Source organism: Leptonychotes weddellii, chromosome 8, assembly GCF_054177405.1.
Source record: "Leptonychotes weddellii isolate Sample4059 chromosome 8, ASM5417740v2, whole genome shotgun sequence".
Taxonomy (NCBI): domain Eukaryota; kingdom Metazoa; phylum Chordata; class Mammalia; order Carnivora; family Phocidae; genus Leptonychotes; species Leptonychotes weddellii.
In genome coordinates this window covers 28382103-28403122 of record NC_138376.1, presented here as the reverse complement: position 1 = coordinate 28403122, position 21020 = coordinate 28382103, and the positions used below count along the sequence as shown (strand labels likewise).

General features: G+C 40.8%; 1 protein-coding gene across 3 annotated transcripts in view; it reads right to left on the bottom strand.

Annotated features, from left to right (window-relative positions):
* ZFAND3 (zinc finger AN1-type containing 3) overlaps positions 1 to 21020 on the bottom strand; it is a 338039-nt gene that overhangs the window by 28867 nt on the left and 288152 nt on the right. For all 3 annotated transcript variants that reach the window (XM_081827415.1, XM_081827413.1, XM_081827414.1), the window contains one exon: positions 4598 to 4765. In XM_081827415.1, coding sequence (XP_081683541.1) covers positions 4598 to 4765 — 168 coding nt within the window. The remainder of the gene's footprint in view (positions 1 to 4597; positions 4766 to 21020) is intronic.

The following is a 21020-nucleotide window of genomic DNA, read 5'->3' as shown; positions in this document are numbered from 1 at the left end:
TGATATACTTTATGGTGACAAGCAAAACAGAACAAAATAAATAAATAAAAATAAATAAATACTCTTGGTTAAAAAAAAAAAAGAGTGAGGCCCCGGCATTCTTTTTTTAAAAGCGTCCCAGGAGGGCGCCTGGGTGGCTCAGTTGGTTGGGCGACTGCCTTCAGCTCAGGTCATGATCCTGGAGTCCCGGGATCAAGTCCCGCATCGGGCTCCCTGCTCAGCGGGGAGTCTGCTTCTCCTTCTCCCGATCCCCCCTCTCGTGCTCACTCTCTCTCTAATAAATAAATAAAATCTTTAAAAAAAAAAAAAAAAGGCATCCCAGGATTAAGAACTGCCTAGAGCAGTGGTTCTCAAAGCATGGTTCCTCACACAAGCAGCATCAACACCACTCAGGAACTTGTTAAACATGCATGGGCCTACTGGGAGGCAGGTGGGCAGAAATCTGTGTTTTGCCACACCTTCCATGCGATTCTCATGCCCACTCCAATTTGAAACCAGTGACCTAGACTATGAGTTCCTACATTCTGTATTTCTAGATCCTACAGTCCCCACAAAACCTAGCAAAATGCTTCGTGCATAGTCACATCTCAATAAATGCTTTAGGAATTCAGTTTGATACAGAATGAGAATGCAGAAAATGACCACTGAAGCACCTGCAGATGATAAACTACTCTAAAGGGCTAAAGCACCACTCTTTGAGTTTCTAAAGTGAATATAAAATTTATTTTGAAAGCACAAAAGGAAACCAGATTACTCAGGTTGTTAGTAAAAGCGCTGTTGTCCCAAAAGGGAGCATATCAGCTTACAGTTTAAGTCACAGTCGACTGAAAACAGGTGATAACTTATGCAAGCTCTTAGACTGGTATTTAAAAATTAATTCTGTGGTTCTGGGAAGCAAGGCACAGCGATTACAAAGACATGCTGTGTGCATGATGGGAGATCCGCTTAGAGAACACAGCATTCACATGGTTGTGATGTGGCCCAGATCTGATGAAGAGGGCCAGATTTCAGAACATCCTCTAGGTGGCATTTGGAGAGATAAGACTCCTGTAATGAGAATGAGCTGATCAATTTGCCTGAGTAGAAAATGAAACAAATAAATCCATTTTTATGCAATTGTTTTCTATCTTGAGAAGTTAAACTGTTGAAGATACTCTGGGATGCAGGCTATCATCCCAGCCTCACCACACACCTTTTCTAATTGGCACCCTGAAAGATTTTACAGGAAAAGGGTGTTACTTTGGTATTGTTGATTTAAAGGTTATCTAGTCACAGCAAGGCAGAGGAGAATTCATCTTCAAAATTCACCTCCTTATGGAAAGCCCATGGAGTATCTTGGCAATTAACAACTCCTATCACCTCTAGCTGTTCCCTATGTGAGAAGGCTCAGAACTCGCCTTACAAATTGCTCTTTTGAAGATCAAAGGGAAGCTGAATGTGTCTATGTGTGCTCTCGATGAGATTGTAATTTAATGGAATTTTTAGAGAAGGCTTGCTGGCAGTGTTTGGATGACAGCCCTGGGGCAGAGGATTCAGGGGAACTTGGCCACTCTTCCCTTTGGAGCGTCTTCCCCTGTCTTTAATTGGCACCTCATTAGAAATTAATGAAAATGACATCCTCTGTTCTTCCTGCTCTAGGCATCGAATGCTACAAAAAGGCCCATCACAATTCATAACACATTCAATTTATATAGCAATGGCTCTTAAGCATTATTTATGAGATGTGAATTTCTTGTCAGCAGTTAATAACCTGTACAGAGTGGAAGGGGAATGGAAAAAAGATTGTGAATATATATATTAAGAAAAAGATTTTCTGCAGTGGAGAAGTGTTCTGTTTGAGTTCAAACTACCTTCCTGAGTCTTTACTTCCAGTAGTAAATTACCGTGGCCCCCTCCCCAGCCCCTAAACCTTTCAGGGCAGTTCAACGTCTCTTCAACACTTCATGCATCCTCAAGGAAATAATGACACAACTCACCCTTTCCTAGAGAGATCCGAGCAGAGAGGCAGGAGGAACACAAGAGCTATTTGTCAAAGACAGTCCCAGAGGTGGATGTTCCCATTGCTGCCCTTCATCTTTTAAAATGTGGCAGTAGACTCCATCATTTTTCTGGGCACATCTAGTGTAACACTCTCAGGGGGCCAAACTGAACTCCCCACTCTCTCTAGGAAGGCTACATCTGGAGTGACTGCAGAAAGCTCAGGGCTTTCTTTCCCAGCACTAAAATCAAATCTCTCTGTAAGTAGACCCTCAGAATTGGGCATAAGCCAAGGGACTATGTGTTAGATCATTTAAAAAGAATGCATGTCTGTGGTAAACCCAACAGGCACTTTAGAAATCTAGCCTCCTGCCCAAGAGATGAAGAACACAGTAGAGTAATCTGAACTTACCAGAGACAGTGAATTGGGCTTCACTTAGGAGCATGTGAAATCATCTAACATATATCTCTAGATTTTTTCCGCTGGGTACTCAAGACCGTAGGAAATCTGTGGTTTGCATCAAAGCTGAAGCATAAACTGGCATACCTGGTTTACAACACCTCTGCATCTCTCGGTGCTAAAACTGTGAATTCTCACTGCTTGCCTGACAAGGACAGGAGGGTATCAGCCACCGCCAGAGGCAAGACAACACACTTTATGGATCAATTGCTTGATCCACTAGGGCAAATCCTGCGTAATACCCACGATTCAGTTACTTTCAAGAAGGAAACAAGAACATAAGGTACAGGGAAATCCCATGATTCTAACTAGGAACAACCAAGGGCATGTGTTATAAAAGCAACAGGCAAACCGGTCAGGTGGGCTTCACAACACTGATAACAGACTGAACACTGAAACTGCCCCCTTCCAATAGCTCATGCAAAGATCAAAACAAGAATTTGCAGACTACAAAAGGTGAGACAAACCCTTCAATATGGGCGAAGCCGGTTGGCCGCCATGCCCCAGCGTTTGCTTGGCTGACCACAGTATTCCTGTGGTCTCCTCCCTATCTCACCGAGTGTTTAAAATTACCTGGCAGTCAAAGAATAAGGTTCTGGGCTCTTTTGGGCCACGCCACACCCATGAACACAACTGAAGTTGCTGACAGCCCCTCCTCCCACCGTTTATCCTCTCTTCTTTACACTTTCACATAAGCAATTAACAGGATAACTAAATGCCAAGCTAAAAAAATAAAAACTGGTCCAGTGACACCTGGACTCCCCACGCTGCTGTCTGTTTCTGCAGCTGAATATACACTTCCAAGCTTGTTGAGTACCACACACCAGAGTGTGCAACAAACAGATTTCTGGTCTTGATAGGAACAAAAGTTCCAACTTCATTTCCATGAGAAGCTGGTACATCCTCCTTTCCTTCTCATTTCCAACAGGGTAAATAACTGAGGTATGGGAGAAGCAATGGCTGCCTCTTTAGGAGATGAGGGACTTTGAGAAACTGTAATTTTCCAACTGCTGAGAGAACCATTTAGTCCTGCCTGTCAGCATCAGTACCTGTAGGGTATCTATGGCTGTCCCAGGGGAAAAAGGAGGCTTCTAAAGCTCACTGCTAAGGACAAAGGACATAGGATCTCAGATTCGAGAGCAAGGCCTCCAGGTCTGCCTGATGACAGCTCTGTCTCACAGAACTATTTTATAATACTAAGCTTTTTTTTTTTTTAAAGATTTTATTTATTTGACAGAGAGAGACACAGTGAGAGAGGGAACACAAGCAGGGGCAGTGGGAGAGGGAGAAGCAGGCTTCCTGCGGAGCAGGGAGCCCGATGCGGGGCTCAATCCCAGGACCCTGGGATCATGACCTGAGCCAAAGGCAGACGCTTAACGACTGAGCCACCCAGGCGCCCTGTAACACTAAGCTTTAAATCAGGAAATAAAAACAGGAAAACTGTAAGTCAGCCTAAATAATGCAGCTACACAATTTTGCTTCTATGTGACATGATGTATGTAGTCAAAGGGAGAGAAAGAGTTGGACTAAGTTTTGTTCCACTGTGGTTAGGCATAAAGTTTTAAAAAATACATCCCTGGGCAGCAATTCTGAGAGCCAGTATTACACTGGATAATACAGAAGGAAGTGTTACTTTAAACTTGAAAGCTATTTCAAGGGGTTAAACGACAATGAATTACCGGTCAACGAAAATTTTCCAATCAAACTTTCATTTAAAAGGGGTATCGGGGGGAAAGAGTTTCCATTTATTATACTTACTAAGATGCTCATTCAAAATTAATATCTTAATTTTATGGTACATATCTCAGAATTTCACTGGTTTGTTTAATTTCGAAGTAAGTCATCAGTGAGTAGGAACCAGAGTAATACCCAGTGGGGAGAATCTGAAAGGAGTAAGCAGTGACAATGCAACTCTAAAGAAACAAGTGTAAGAGAAGTGGGGATGGTTTTGCCCCCCTCCTTTTTTTAAGCGTGAGAGGAGATAAAAGGCGTTTAGAAGGAAGACTCCTCTACTCCTGCTTTCATAAGCTCCAAACCCATAGCTTGCAGGGAGGCACTCCGGAGAAGAATTAGGGACTTCAGCCTCTTAGGAGTAACGTCCAAAGCTATCCCCGGGTGTCAAGGACACAATCTCGTCGTGCCACTGGGGGCGATGCTTACCGCAGCGGCATGATCCCAATTCCTGCTGCACCAGCTCCAGTTTGGTTTGGCACTGGAAGCACCGACGTCGACTCTTCTGTTTAGACCGGCTGGTTTCCTCAGGTCGTTCGGTACTCTCCAGTAGTCGTGCCCGTTTCACTGGCGAAGCCTCATTCTCAGACTGTGAATCTGACCAAAACAACACATTTGGGGGTCAGGGCTGGTGGCTGGCTTGGCGAGCGCGGCTAATGAATGTACTGCAGGCCACTCTATGCCCTCCTCCCCAGTTCTGCCCGGCCCGGTTTTCACCGCACGAACTGTGACAAGCACGGACCTTCAGGGCAGACTTCTAACAAGCCTGAGCTAGGAGAGGAGGGTGTGGTGACCCAACAAAAACCAGTCCTAGGTTGTTGTTTTTCAAAACAGCTGTTTCTTTGAGGAGACCATTCAAGCGGGAACTGGGATCCTCCCTTTGTCTGTATCTCTTCTTTGGGCCCTAGCTGCTTACTGCTTGCACTGGTTATTTACTGCTTCTTAGATATCTGCTTGTCCTCAAGTAGACTATAATTCTTCAGAAAAGGGATTAGGTCTAATATTTCTTTTTATCGCCATGCTTAGCACAATTCTGTACCCAATGCAGTGTTTGATGGGTGATCCATAACCCTTTCTACTAAAAATACCCTGGTTTCTACTCCTCAATGTAACAAAACACGTAAGAGTCAGGTTCTGCTGTTGAAAATCCTTTCGACTTTATTCAGAGCGAAGGAGCATCCTTGCTTATTCACAAGCAAGCGACCCGGTGGCCTCCATCGCGGCATGCTACAGAAGCTGCGCTCAGCACCCCACCCCTAACGCTGCTGCCAAACTGGCAAGTAGACGGAGGTATAGTGTGTGACAACCTGGGTTTTGTAGAACCTTAATAAAGTAACTAAAACGCAATAAAGTTCCTGACGTAGGCAGGCTATAGATACCTCTTGCCTTCAGGAAAAAGAAAAAAGAAGACCACCTGGGGACTCTGTATTCTTGGACTTGCTGCCACTAAGGCATACTGAAGATGCACCTCTTGCCAGGGTTCCAAAGGGCTTTGTGCTAACCCCTCTCTGGAAGGGAGTCTCCTAAATTATTTTCTTCAGAACAGATCCAGATCCCACCGCTTCTCACCCCTCCACCATCTCCATCCTGGTCCAAGCTATCACCATCTCACATCCAGCCTAGTATAATAGCCTTTTAACTGGTCTCCCTGCCCACCCCCTTGTTCCTACAGTCCTTGTTCTCCACAGCCAAGTGATCCTGTTAAAAATCAGGTTAGAGTCACTTCACTTCCCTGTTCAAAACCCTTTAATAGCTCTTTTCCAGAGAAAAAGTTCAAATACTTACTACAGCACTCACAAGGACCTGCATGATTTGCCCTCCTCTCTGCTCTCTTACCTCATCTGCTGCTGCTCTCTCCCTTTACCCCATCCACACTAGCCTCCTGACTGTCTCCTACCTCAGGACCTTTGCACCTTCTCTTCCAGTTGTCTAGAACTCTTTACCCAGATCTACATGGAACTCACCTCTTTTAAGTCTTTCAAAGTCACATTTTCAACATCTTTTTCTCCGCTCACCCTATCTAGACCACTCTTATTCCCCTTCCCTGGCACTTCCCCTCCTCCCAACTCCTGCCTTTTATCCCTCCACAGCACTGTACCTTTTAACATTATCCTCACAGAGGATATAAAATCCTGCAGGGCAGGAAGTTTCACCTGCTTTGTTCATAATCTGCCTACAATGCCTACAACTTAATAAATATTTCTTAGATGAATGAATCTTCTCCTAGGCAGTTCTGATTTTCTATTTAAAGTGGCCCTAGTGAGAAGCAGCAGACTGTTGGATGTATTTCAGTTAAGGCTGTGTACCTCTTTCTCCAGCGCCACCCCCCCCACCCCTGTGAAGACACTGCATGTCACCAGGGAGCACTCACTGCCCCGCCCCGCTCAGCCCAGTACGCTGTGCACTGACTTATGGAAGGCATGCACCATTCTTAGCAATTGTAAACTTCATTTTTCATCTCATTTAGTTCTTCCATTCCTACATGACATTTTCCCCCAATACAAACCAACTAAACAAGGCCTTTGATGAAAACAATTGAAAGCAAGTTCAGCCTATTTCCCAGCTCTGCTGAGCAAAGCTGTCCAAACCCAATCGGTGTGATGACTGAGGCAGCCACAGACAGGGCCCCTTCCCCTACAACAGCAACAAGCAACAATCTAAATGTAAATCATTACAAAGCATCCAGCCAAAAGGAATTCACCTTGTATGAGCCACAGTGCTCTCCAGGGGAGGTCCTTTTTCACAAACCAACAATGGCACAATTTGTATTAATAACTATTTAGACATACTTTTTTTTTTTTAATGAGAAGAGAAAATTCTGGAGTGGAGCCATAACAAAAAAATGGTGTCTGTTCTGAGACAAGGTCCTAAATGTGGAGCATCCTTAAAAGAAATTATCTCCCAACCCTGGAGCATGGGGTGGGGAGGAGAGGAGTCCATACAAGAAGGGGAGGCTGTTGAAGCCTCTGCATTATTAATATTGTTAAAATCCAGAGAGCTTTGACATGATGCCAGTATGCCTCTAATGTAAAAGAGGACCACTCAGATCCTAATCCTCTTTCATTCACACTGCTATCTGATAGAACTGAGCATGTGTCTGCAAATACAGAGTTCACATTCAAGGCTGTTTTCCACATGACTCTGTCCTAAACCGTCAAATGTGCTATCTATCCATCCCCATTTCTAAAGCAAACTTGCTACAAGGAGAACATTTTCCTTTTAGCATGGCAATGCTATATCCATAGCTAACTATTTTCAAATAAGCAAGGGAGGGATATGTAAGAAAATGTTTTTTAATGTATGATTCCTAAGATTGGGAATCATAATCATCATTGGTCATTATCAAACAAACCACTTGATGGGACTCACAAATGTGAGAGGAGGTCTGTCTTGTCCTCTAATTCCCTATCTTGTCTGCCCAATGGGCATTCAATAACAAAACTAAGGAACAAATTTGCATGATCTCATGCTGAAATTTCCCTTTCCCCATTCCACGTTTTATATAAAGACTATGGAGTTATTTGTTCTGGTAGTCAGGAGGTAGATGACATTCCAGAAATAATGGGTCCTAAGGGAATTTTCTGATGCTGCCAAGAGCTTCTGGTTGCACTGCCTTGGCCATCCTAAAAGACCACTGAGCCCTAGCCGGTTCTCTAAGAGTCAATGTCTAGGCATCCAGACAAGTCTAAGACCAAAGGCATCCAGTATAGAAAGTCTGAACCATGAGAAGCAGTCCTCAGTGATTCTAAACCAACATAGATGAAAAGTTTATCAGAATGTGGTTTTTTTTTTTTTAGAATCAAGGAACTGTTCCTAGACATTAAGAGATCCATGACTTTTATGTTCTGGAATATGCCCACTTATCTTCCCTCAGTCAATGGTCTATTAAATGGAAAGGAATCCCTGCGCCCTCTAATGCTCCCTGCCACAAAGAGGGAGGGGGGAAAAAAGCTCCCTAAACTGTTTACCACCCTCCACATGCTGCCATCCAGGAAGGTGACTGGTTATATATAACTTCTTGGAGAAGGAAACCATTCTTTGACATTTTTTCACAAGTCAACTTAATGTTTTAATTAGTAGCTAATGAAATAAATAGTGGTCTACAGGATCACCATCATGTCTGCATAAGAAATTTACATCTCCTCTGCTAATTACTTAACGAAACTTTGTGCCATGGGGTGAGCTGCCTAAATAAGAGATTAACAGATGTCCAGGGCAGGGATTCTAATTGCTTAATAATGAACTAAATAATTCAACTATTCAGTTATAAATTTTATGTGAAATTAAAAAGGACTACCAGAAAGAAAAGATCCAAAACAACACTAAAGGAATCCTCATCTGCTGTCCATATCTGAATAAATTAAATTTTGATTATTTACTTTTTGCCTGCAAACATCATTCCTGTCACCGTGATACATTTTTAGCTTCCTCAACAATGATGGAAAACACCCAACAGTCTACTTGCTTAATCTGAACTTGGGCAGTAAGGGTTAAACATGGAGAGAAAGGTGAACAGAAATAACTCTTACATGCAGCTTTAACTGTCAGAAGAAACACGTCCTTGCAAGGAGCATGCTCATTAGCAGCAGGAGGAGCTGTAGTGGCAAGCTAGAAACTGTTTCCACCCCAGGAGTTAAGAGTGACTTCTAATTAAGGTCCTTCATAAAGGGCCAACAAAGCACATTTTTTCCAGTATGCTTTTTCTTGAGAACATAAATCAGGCCTGCATATACCCACGCAAGAGCTGCCACACTCCCATGCTGGGTGCGCAGTGCTTGGTACTCACCAGATGCCCTCTTCCTCTGCCTATGTTTAATAGAATGAGAAAGATATCACATCAGATCTTTTTTTTTTTAAAGATTTTATTTATTTATTTGACAGAGAGAGAGACACAGCGAGAGCAGGAACACAAGCAGGGGAGTGGGAGAGGGAGAAGCAGGCCTCCTGCCAAGCAGGGAGCCCGATGTGGGACTTGATCCCAGGACCCTGGTATCATGACCTGAGCCGAAGGCAGACGCTTAACAACTGAGCCACCCAGGCACCCTCACATCAGATCTTCTAAGTCAAAGGAAAGTTTGATCAAGAATCAACCTCATGTGATCACATGAGAAAGGAAAATCTTAAGTACTTTAACCTATCAGCTCCTTAGGTTTGAAGGAAACCACTTCTTAATTTGTGACAAAGAAACAAGTACAGAGAGGGGCGCCTGGGTGGCTCAGTCGTTAAGAAACAAGTACAGAGATTTTAAGAACACCCACCTTCTGAGAAGAGAAATTCTTCTAATTTTACTTTCCTAGCCAATCGCAGAAAACAGTGGTAAGACTTTCAATTTAGGAACACAGTTTAACTGGAAAGCTTGACTGGAGAACAAACAGAGCTACTTCTTTTAAAATTCTGTTTGGTCTCTGACAGAAATTCACGTTTGTTCCTTACTGCCACCGTTCTTGTCTTTATTACTCATGTTCTCTCCTGAAAATTTCCAAATAAACTGTGTCAGGCCTGTCAGAGTTGAATCCCAATCTCTCTTATCTCCCATCACTGTGCAGCGGGCAGCATGCACACACCCAGGGCCACTAACTGTTGACTGTGGCCTTCTGACATCTCAGGCATGCTCTCAGCCTTCTGTACAAGCCAACACTCACAATTTAGAATAGGAAAGGGGGAGAAGCAAAGTGGCAAAAAAGATAGGGAAGCCTTCCTCATTCGCTTCACCCACACCTTCCCTCACTTGTAAGAAAGAAAGATGAATCTGTTTAATCTCAGGCTGTATGACAGCTTTTGAGGCACTCAATCAGTTTTTTCAGAACCTATCACAGTCTCTTGACAGACTGACATTTATGATCCCAACAGCCTGTGCAAACATCAGTAAGAGCAATAATTAATGAACCCTCACACATCCCTGCTGTCTCTCCTTCGACCATTTAAAAGGAGCTTAAGCTGCTAAAACCTCTGTCCATGAAAAATACCACACTCTCACTGGAATAATTGATAAAAGAGACCCCCAAAAATTTGTTTTATAGGTACTTTCTGTTTCTCCTCATGCTTTGCTTTCAGTGTATGCAGGGATTAAATTCATCCTCTCCTGAAAGACTCAATGGGTCTTTTTTTTTTGACGAGAAAAAAACAAAACTCGCCATTACCCATTAAACACTGTTTCCCCACTTTGTTCTACTGGCGTTTCCCCCTCCTTTCTTACTTTCCTAATGGCCCTAGAACAATTTTGGAATGAAACACCTGTTAAAAATACATGGACATAAAAACATGGACAAAGAAAGAAGTTCAAGTCTTTGGAAGGGGTTGATTATTAAAGTTTTGTGGAGAATGCCTTCATATATACTGGATATATGACATGGAGATGAATCTAGGCTGAAATATACCGGCAATGCTATGTCTTAGATCATAACCATTTTAAAGGTAAGTTGTTCTCAAAACTGTCAGGAAGTACTATTCTTAAGCATTAATCCCTCTATTCTCCATCCAGCTCCACTTCCATCCCCCCGTTATTTTCTCTGGCTCTCTGTTTTGCTATTAGTGATACTTGAGGGTGGTCTCCTTCACCATCACAACCTCAAGACAGAAAACAGACCTCTGACCCTTCCTTCCTGCTGGGAACACAAGACTCGGAGACCTGAGGCATGTGATGGGTGGAGCGGACTATGGTGGGAGTGCACCTGGACTTTTGGGTTCTTTGTCCTCAATCTGCTCAAAAGACACAAGGCATCAGAAACCTTCTTGGGAGTAACTGTATCATCTAATGGTCTGATTTTGGTTGTGATGACAGCAATGCAAAAGCTGCTTCTGTAGGGACTTTTTTGGTTAGAAGACAGCTTAAAGAGCAGCAAAACACATGGAAGTCATGAGTCATGATAATTTGTATACCCATGTGGGAGAGGAATACCCACAAGTCCCAAAGGCACGTATTAAAGACTGGGATCAGTTTTCTCACTTCTCCAAAGTCCAACTTCACCTGATTCCTGCTGGACAAGAAGCTGGAAACTGATTCTGGTGGCACATCTTGAGACAGAAAAAAGTGATTATGGATCATCAATGGATCAAAGTAGGAAAAGCTAATGGGCTGTGAGGAGAGCAGCTCTCCATTACATAAAACAATCAAAATCATGGCACCAGAGCCCAACAGTCCCAAGGAAGCAGTTCTCCCTCAACTTTTCTTTCTACTCTGTATGCCTTTTATTTCTTGCCTGTTGTGTTTACTAGGCCTTCTAGCATAATGCTAAATAGGAGTGTTGAAAAGGACATGCTTGCCTTGTTTCCAAATTCAGGAGGAAAATATTCAGGTCTCACACAGCTTTTCATTTTGAAAAATTTCAAACACATAGAAAAATTCACATAGTACAATAAACACCTGTGCACATTCCATTCAGATTCAACAACTGTTAATAATCTGTCACATTGTTTTCTCTCTCCCCTCCATATTTATGCTCCCCCCAAATCATCTGAAAATAATTTGCACACATCAAAATACCTAATACACACATCTAATATAATAAGGGCATTTCCTGCCATGACCAAAATATCACACCTAAGAAAATCAAGAATAATTCCCCAATGTCATCTAATATTCAGTCCATATCCAAATTATCCCCACTGTTCTCAAAGGCATGTCCAATCAAGTTTTATGTGTTACATTTGGATCCTATGTCTAAGTCCCTTTTAATCTAGGACAGTATGCCCTTCAAAATGTTTGTTTTCCTTCATTTGCTTGTTCCTGCCTTCAAATGACCTAGACTTTTGAACAGTCCTGGTTAGTTTTCCTGTGGAATATACCATATCCTAGATTATCTACTTATCTGTTTTTTAATGGCATAATTTAACTTACAAGAAAGGAGATTTTTAATTGTACATCTCCTCTGTTACATATTCAGGACCAGAAATTAAAACTTCCAGCAAGCACCTGACAGATCCACATGGTTTCAGGGTTGGCACAAGTGAGGGCAGGTACTGTGTAATCAATCAGCCCAGTCCATCTATGCCAGGGCAAGGAATGGAGGCTTAGGCAAACATTAGGAGATGAGCTAGCTCCAAGTGTTGTAGCCCATGATTTCTTATAGTATGATGGCATTCCCCGTGACTAAAGTTGGTTCCAGAGGTGACAAATCATTCCTCCAATTATTTCCTTTCTGATAGCTTCCTGGCCTTTTTCTGATTGCCCTTCTTCTCCTGACTGACTATACTGTTGCTAATTATTACTATAAGACATCTCTTTACTGCTAAATCGCTCATCTCTTTAAAATTCTTCCTTATTTTAGGGGCACCTGGGTGGTTCAGTCGTTGGGCGTCTGCCTTCGGCTCAGGTCATGATTTCAGGGTCCTGGGATCAAGCCCCGCATCGGGCTCCCTGCTCTGCAGGAAGCCTGCTTCTCCCTCTCCCACTCCCCCTGCTTGTGTTCCCTCTCTTGCTGTGTCTCTCTCTGTCAAATAAATAAAATCTTAAAATAAATAAATAAAAATAAATTAAATTCTTCCTTATTTTAGACCTAAGGAAAAATTTCACCAGATTAAAAAACACAAAGCAAAGGTTCAGGAAAATTCATTTACAAAAATAATCACAATCTCATTAAGTAGAGTAATATTCTCAGTTTATTTGATCTACTTTATTTAGGCCTTAAGATTAATGACCACTCTGTTCAGAGCCATGACAACAGCCAATATTTCATTAATTATTTCTCAAGTGCCCAGTGTATGCCAGGCACTGGGCTTTGAACTGGCAAATGAGATCTGCATATGGTAGTGATCTCTTCCCTAAGGAGGCCACGATCCAGATGGAAAGACATATTTACAAATAAACCTATAGCATAGTAAGTGGCATATTAATATATGAACAGAATGCTATGAACACAAAATGTGGAAGTGATAAATTCTGTCGGGCAGGTGATTAAGAAATAGAAAGGTCAGAAAAGTTATCTCTTGAACTTAAGAACTATATTGTATATATGCAGACAGATGGTTTTTTGCTTACTTTTGTCATCTCCACATTCTTTTCTGTGGAGCCTGTTTTTAAAAATACCTTTTTGCATATAACTTGTTCATCTACCTTCTTCTTATTTTAGTAGACCCTTTCACAGTCTCAGGAGCAAAGGTACCTGGAGAACACCAGTGATGGGTTTTTAGGGAAATAAAACCGTTGTTTATCTTTCCCCCTTTCTTCAGTCCCAATTGGTTCAAATTTTTCCTTCCATCATGTTTATTAACCTTAATATGTATCTGTCTGCTCAGACACATACATGGCTTTAACTGCCAACTTTTCTCTATCAGGAATCCTTCAAGCCCATTTTCCTTTTATCATTAATTGGGTTTGTTTTTTTTTTTTTAAAGATTTTATTTATTTCTTTGAGAGAGAGAGAGAGTGAGAGAGAGAGCACAAGAGGGGGTAGGGTTAGAGGGAGAAGCAGACTCCCCGCCGAGCAGGGAGCCCGATGTGGGACTCGATCCCGGGACTCCGGGATCATAACCCTGAGCCGAAGGCAGTCGCTTAACCAACTGAGCCACCCAGGCGCCCTAATTATTTTGAGATAATTACAGGTTCACATGTAGTTATAAAAATAATGCAAATAAATCTCATGTATCCTTCACCCAGTTTTCTCCAATGGTAACATCTTGTAAAACTCTAATACAGTATCACCAGGACACTGATACAGTCATCCTATACCCATCACCACAAGGGCCCCTCAAGCTGCCCTTTTATAGCAGGGGACTACCTCCCTCTTTCCCCCCTTGCTGCCTGGCAACCCTTGGCAAACACTAATCTACCCTCCATTTCTACAATTTTGTCATTTCAAGAATGGCATATATATATGGACATACAGTAACCTTTTGTCCAAGTTCATTTTTAAGGCAACCATCACAGTAGGGGAACATGGTAAAAGAGATTCCTTAAGTTAAACTTCAGTAATAACTGCAATAATAAGTACTAACATAAAGCACTTATTTTGTACCAGCACCTTCTAAATGCTTTTACAGTAGTTCCCTCTTATCTGCAGGGGACACATTCTAAGACCCCCAGTGGATGTCTGAAACCGGACAGTACCAAACCCTGTAATATACGATGTTTTTTCCCTATACATACATACCTATGATAAAGTTTAATTTATAAATTAGGCACAGTTAAGAGATTAACAACACTAATAGAACAATTATAGTAATATACTATCAGTTATGTGAATGTGGCCTCCCTCTCTCTCTCAAAATTATACTGTCCTTTTCTTCTTATGATAATGTGATGTGGAAAATGCCTACATGATGAGATGACGTGAGCTGAATGATGTAGGCGTTATGATGTAGATTCAGGCTACTACTAACTTTCTGCTGATACATCAGAAGTAGAATCATCTGCTTCTGGACCGCAGCTGACTGTGGGTAACCGAAACTGGGAAAGGGAACCAGTGGAAAGGAGGCCACGGGCAGACTACTGTACATATATTAACTCTTTCAGCTTTTGTAACAAGGGTATGAGGTGGGTACTATTATTACCCATCTAATTTTTAAGATGAGGAAACTGAGGCACGGGTTAAGTGAACTGCCAAAGATCACACAAAGCTAGTAAGAAGAAGAGTTAAGAGTGTGAACCCAGAGTGTGTGGCCTAGAGTCCTTGCTCTTAACCACTTTGCTATCCTGTCTCCAATGGTTATTACATTTCAACACTCTGCTTATGCACCTTCCATGGAAGTACCTAACCGCTAAGACTAGTTTCTGCTACCTCCTATGTACACAAAGACCCAGCTGCCTCAGGTGGGACAGGGGTGGTGGGAGGGGAGCAGATCCTAGGGCAAGTATGGGAACAGAAACAAGCACCCCTTTCTGTTCTATTTAGAATCTTCTTATCTAAATAAAATTGTGCAATTTCTCTAGATACATCTCTTGATAATCCTACTTGTCCTCTGCTCTTAGAATATGATTTATAAGACTTACTCTTCCTACCATTTTCTTCCCATTCCTGCAAACTCTTTGAATTTCTGTGGACTGTACTCATAGTATTTAATTTATACAAAATCAGCTTCGTGTTTAATTTTCTCTCATGTTAATTTTAGAAATCTGTCAAAAAAAGTTTCTTTACTATTATAGGATGATATAAATAAGGATTTTCCCCTAATAGCAAAAGGAAAGCCAGTTATTTTCATTTGAAATTTTATTTCTTTTAATGGTCAGAAATGGTAAAACATGCTTTCTTGCCTTTTCATGAACTCCACAGACAGAAGTCAAAGCTCTCTCTTCTCAACTACCTTGATGCTCCCTACAGGTCATATACTAGGTCTCTTTAAAAAGGCAGATGAGGGTGGATAGGCACAAACCACTTGTTCATCTGAAAAACTGCAGCCACCATCTTTGTTGGTTAAATGCTTTCCTACTGCACTATTTACTTAAAGGGTATCACCAGGAACTCCATCCTACAGAGGTGTCACTTCCTTGTTTTAGTTTCTCCATCAGCAAGACCTGTCCTGCCTACCCAACTAAACCATATTACTTCTCCCTACAGATTTTTCAGTTACTCATTGTAACTGACAAATTACCCTCAACAGATAATCTTTCGTTTTTATAACCTGCTTGGATATTTTAGAGTTCAACAACATTACAATGCGTTGATTTTTTAAAAAATATTACATTTATAACATCAGTATAGAATAAGGTAACACTATTAAGGTGAGACAGAGAGAGAAGCAAGATTAAGAAACCCAAGAGAAAGATATACTTCTCAAAAGTCACATGCCCAAGTCCCCTAATTTCTGTTCTTTGACCACAAACCTCAGTCCATGACCATTAGGGTTTTAAGACTCTCAGAGTGCTAAGACTGGTCTTGAATTTCTGTTCTCTCTTTTCCAGTATTTCCAAAAAACTAAGATCAGCCACAGTTTATTTTCATTTATCCAAAGGGAAATTTGAGAGAATCCATGAATTATCCATATTTTTCTATAACTATGTGTAAGATAGGCATACTATTTTCATTCAGTTTCTTAGAATACTCACTTAGAAGTTAAACTGCCTAAAAATATGGATTAAGACTTCTACTTACTCTGCAGTTACATGAAGCCTAGAGGTTTTCAAATTATACCTTACAAAACTACAGTTGACCCTTAACACAAATTTAAACTGCTTTAAAGAGGGTCCACTTATACACAGATTTTGTTTTTTCTGGATACATCGTACTGTTAATGTACTTTTTCTTCCTTACGATTTTCTCAATAAAACTTTCTTTTTCTCTAGCTTTATTGTAAGAATATAGTATATAATACATATAACATACAAAATACCTTATCAATCAACTGTTTCTGTTCTCAGTAAGGCTTCATCTATCTGGTCAACGGTAGGCTATTAGTAAAGTTTTTGGGGATTCAAAAGTTACATCCAGATTTTCAACTGGGGGGGGTAGTGCCCCTGACCCGTGTTTTTTAAGGTTCAAATGTATACAACTGTCCTGAGCAACTGAACAGTACATGTGACTACAGCCATTTATTTCTACCGTTGATTATATCTGAAGAGGCCTGGAAGGAAGGAACAGTCCAGAAGTCTTCAAATAATAATGGACTCCCCCCCACCCCACCAATACTTGGTCTCCAAAGCATGAATGACATGCCTAAGGGTTACACCTGATCTGGTCATGAGCCTTTTGCCAGAAGACTGAAAACAGCTGTTCTTTATGGAAAAAACACTGAGTACAGGGGTAGGGTGGGAAAATGGGTAAAGAGTGAAACACTAATTCAAATTTTTGGCTTTTTGTTAAAAACATACATATAAAAAGTCAAATATTCCTACATCTATCATCTCACTCCTATGAAGCTTAACTACCCACCCTGTGAGTGTTCTTTTTTTTTTAAAAGATTTTATTTATTTATTTGAGAGAGAGAGCACATGAGAAGGGGGAGGATCAGAGGGAGAAGCAGACTCCCTGCCGAGCAGGGAGCCTGATGCGGGACTCGATCCCGGGACTCCAGGATCATGACCTGAGCCGAAGGCAGTCGCTCAACCAACTGAGCCACCCAGGCGCCGCTGTGAGTGTTCTTAATGTCCAACTGTTTTGCCTGTCTGGCTAATAATGCAAGCCGACAGGGGCAGGGGCAGAACGGACTGTATTTAGTACTCCACTGGTGCACAACAACAACAACAACGCAACAAAGAATATCTCTGTAACAGGGACTAAGTCCTTAATGATGTAATCTTGCAATGAGAGACGGTCATCTTGTGGCTTGTGGTCCAGGTTTAATGTAAGGTAAAAAATGTTTGAACATTTATATTTTGCTATTTAAAAAAAAATCAGCTTGAATACATAACTAAGTAGATGCTAAAATTAAATAGCTGATTTGTTTTTAAACCGTTTTTGTTTCTAATTTAACATCAGCTTAATTCAGCTCCTCTCTCTACCTATTGCTTTGTTTCTTCCACCCAAGATCTAGTCTTTTGACTCCTTATTCCCAGGGTAAATCCTCCAGCTTATGAATAAATACTTCTGTGCCTCATTGTTACTCTTCCTCAAGTGAGACTAAAATGGACCTAAAGTCAGAACTTAACATATGATGATAAAGCTTGTCCAGAGAAAGCTTTGTCTGTCTACCTATTTACTGATTTTCCTGAATGAATATATTAGATATTCATTACTCAGGGTTATATCAGGGCTGATGCAGGTACTGCCAAGTATACAGAGGGTTGAAGAGAGCTGCCTTAAGATAAAATGGCTTATGAAGGAAAGAGAAATAATCCCATTTGTAAGACAAGCTGGAAAATCAGCGGCAAAGAATTCTGCATAAAATTATTATGAAAAGTGCCTAACATTTTCACCTCAATTCAATGGATTTGCTCATCAGCACTTTTCATTAAAAGAATTATTTACCATAACATCCATGCTGTGAACCACCATACTAGAAAATCAAATATATATTATAATATCAATGTTTACTTCACAATTTTGTGAATTGTACTGTGGCTATCTAAGATAAAACCTTGATTTTAAGAATTGCACACTGAAATTTTTAGTATAACAAAGGCAACTTACTGAAATAGTTAGGGATATTGATTTCACCCACACACACCCACACACACACACACAGTCAATGGGGGGGGGAGTAGAAAAAGCCAATGAACTGGGGGTGGGGGATAGGAGGTGGGGTGGGTAAAGGGAGAATTTGATGTAATCGTCTTAACTTTTCTGTAAATCTGAAATTATGTTTAAAAAATTATATTCCAGGGTAGCCATACTTGCAGATGATTGGCTAGAGTGCTTGCTGAATTCTTTCCCAGAAATGCTGACATTACTTGGGACTGATGGGAAAGTGCATGACAAGATGGTTGTAGCAAGTAATCAACAGTAAGGTCAACGCTCATGCTTCTCCAGGTTTGTAGTGAAGTCAACACTTATCTGTAAGTACACTTTAATGATTAGTCACAGACTTTTTTACATGTCATTCTCTTAGTCTATACTTCTTCCAATCCAGTAAGGACCCATTTTTAATTGCATGAATTACTGCAACTGCTGTTCCAGGAAGGACGATGACCAAGACCTTAAGATGTGATTTTAATCTTCTAGAAATGGATTTATCAACAGGAGGCCAAAGAAAAAGTATATCTGAATCCTTGTCAGTTACAGGAACTATCAGTTAATGCCAAGCTGGAAAACAGACTTTGCTGCAGCTAACACCTCCCATTCAAATTAGTACTACACAAATTCCCTCCCCAGGCCACCTTTCTTTTAAAAGCCACCCTGCATATTTGGACATATAATTCAAGCTGTAATATAATAACATCTTTGGAAAAGAGTTTTCAGCATTCTCTTACAAAAAAGCAGTTCCCAATATATTTTTTCAAGTAAATACTGGTCAACATCTGGTCAACAGTAGGCTATCAGTGAAGTTTTTGGGGATTCAAAAAGTATTTACATTCAAGGTAAAAATCTTAAAGGCTGTCTGCTATATTCTCTTTCTTTATTCCTTGCTAAAATAACAGAAAAATTAACACAGTCTGAGTTAAATGCCCCATTTTCTTGCTTATATATGTATACATTTTTAATAAGTTTTGATGGGGTAGATGGATGCGGGCAATGCATAGCATATAACTAATTCCCATGTCCATTGAGCTAATAGAGATGTGGTTTATTTAAAATTCAGAGTTGTGGTTCTACTATTTGGGAATGGCTTTCTGAAACTCTGTGGGTGGATACTGGTAATGAAACAGAGAATTCAGAACAGCAGGGAGCATAAGGCCAAAGAGGCTTTTATAGCACAGTGTGTGTATGCACTAAAAATAATTATACATATGTAGTGGGAGGCTGGTTAACTGAGCCCACAGAAGCACTTGGTTGTTCAGATAACTAATCACAATATGAAGTCCCCTGTGACAAAAATGTTTCCAAGGTTAAACTGTCTGATTTTTAATCATAAAGAACTGAATTTATTGGCTAAAATTCTTTCATGTTGTTGGTTTGAAAGCAATAGCCAGCCTTTTTATCAAGATTTTAACCACAAGAAAACTATCAACCTTCGGTGGCTCCTAAACTGTGATTTGCCCCAGAAAGAAGAGGAGTTCTCAATTATAATATAAAAGCTTAAAGAAGAGTTCAGGATATAAGGTTTTTTTTGTTTTGTTTTGGAAGTCAAGCTTGTGAAATCTCTTTCTACCAATACACACAAAAGTTAAATTTTACTTTTAAAACTAGGCCCAGAAACAAAACAGAAAAAAGAAGTTTGATTTTCCCAGTTCTGATGTCCAGTTTTCTTAAGAAAGAGTTTTCTGGGCTTCCTGTCATTCACAACCCTCATGCGTTCAACAAAGGCTGCTAACAGCTCTCTCCATTTCCCTTGACTTCATTGACCTCCACTCTCCAATCTGCTTGGCCTCGGGGGCCTCATCACCAGTTTCTGATTCCAGATCATTTTCCAACCAGACTACTGGAGCTGGGAGTTCTTTCTCACTTTCCTCTATACTCTTTCAAGTTTCTCCTCACTCTCCTTCATCATCAGGTACCTTCTGTTCACATCTCTACTACCTACTGAACATTTATCAGGCACTATGTCAGGTGCTTTAAATGCAGGATCTCATTTCCTTCAGAACTCTAGTTAGACCTGTCATTTTACAGAAGAGAACATCAAGGCTCACAGAGCGGTCCAACAGTTTTTCCTCTTACGTGGTTGGGAAACTGGGAGGGGAATCCACATAGCCTGCCTCTAGAGCCCACCATTCTCAACCACTGACCTCTAGCCTTCCTTCCTCCTTCTACAAATACACCTTCAGTGGACCCCCATTTTCTGCCCTGCTTCTCATGACTTTCTGTGCAAGCAGTGGCTGCCACGCCCCTGCAGTCACCAAGTTTCAGCCTCAACCCATTCCCATTACAATGTTTAGAAATGTGTTTAAAATCTTTTGTTGAAAAAAATTTTTTAAAATCTTTTGTTGATTGTTACACACAATTATATTATTATATTATGTATTTTTATAGTGTTGATTATGTTAAACACACACAATTATATTTATTCCATATATTATATGGTTCAGTCTCCATGTTATTTTTGTGCTTTTATTTCATTTGGGTCTGGGGAGGGGTCAGAAGAAAAAATGTTTAGTCCTCTCAAACTAAAAGTTATCTGAAACAAAGTCAGGACTGTGATTTATGATTTAGTCACCAGCGAAAGACAAAAGGAAAGGGTAGCTTCAAACAGAAAGTTGTGGTTCTTAGGAAACCTAGGGGATGAGAGTATACCCAAGCTACTTATACATTAAAAAAGAAAATCTCTTTATCTATATCTGTATCTCTTTCCTTATACTCTTGGAGGCAACTAATGCTTCTGGGTTTCTGCCTCTAAGTAATCTTGCTTGTGTATCTCTTTTATTTCTCCTGCAATATTTTCTATTCTT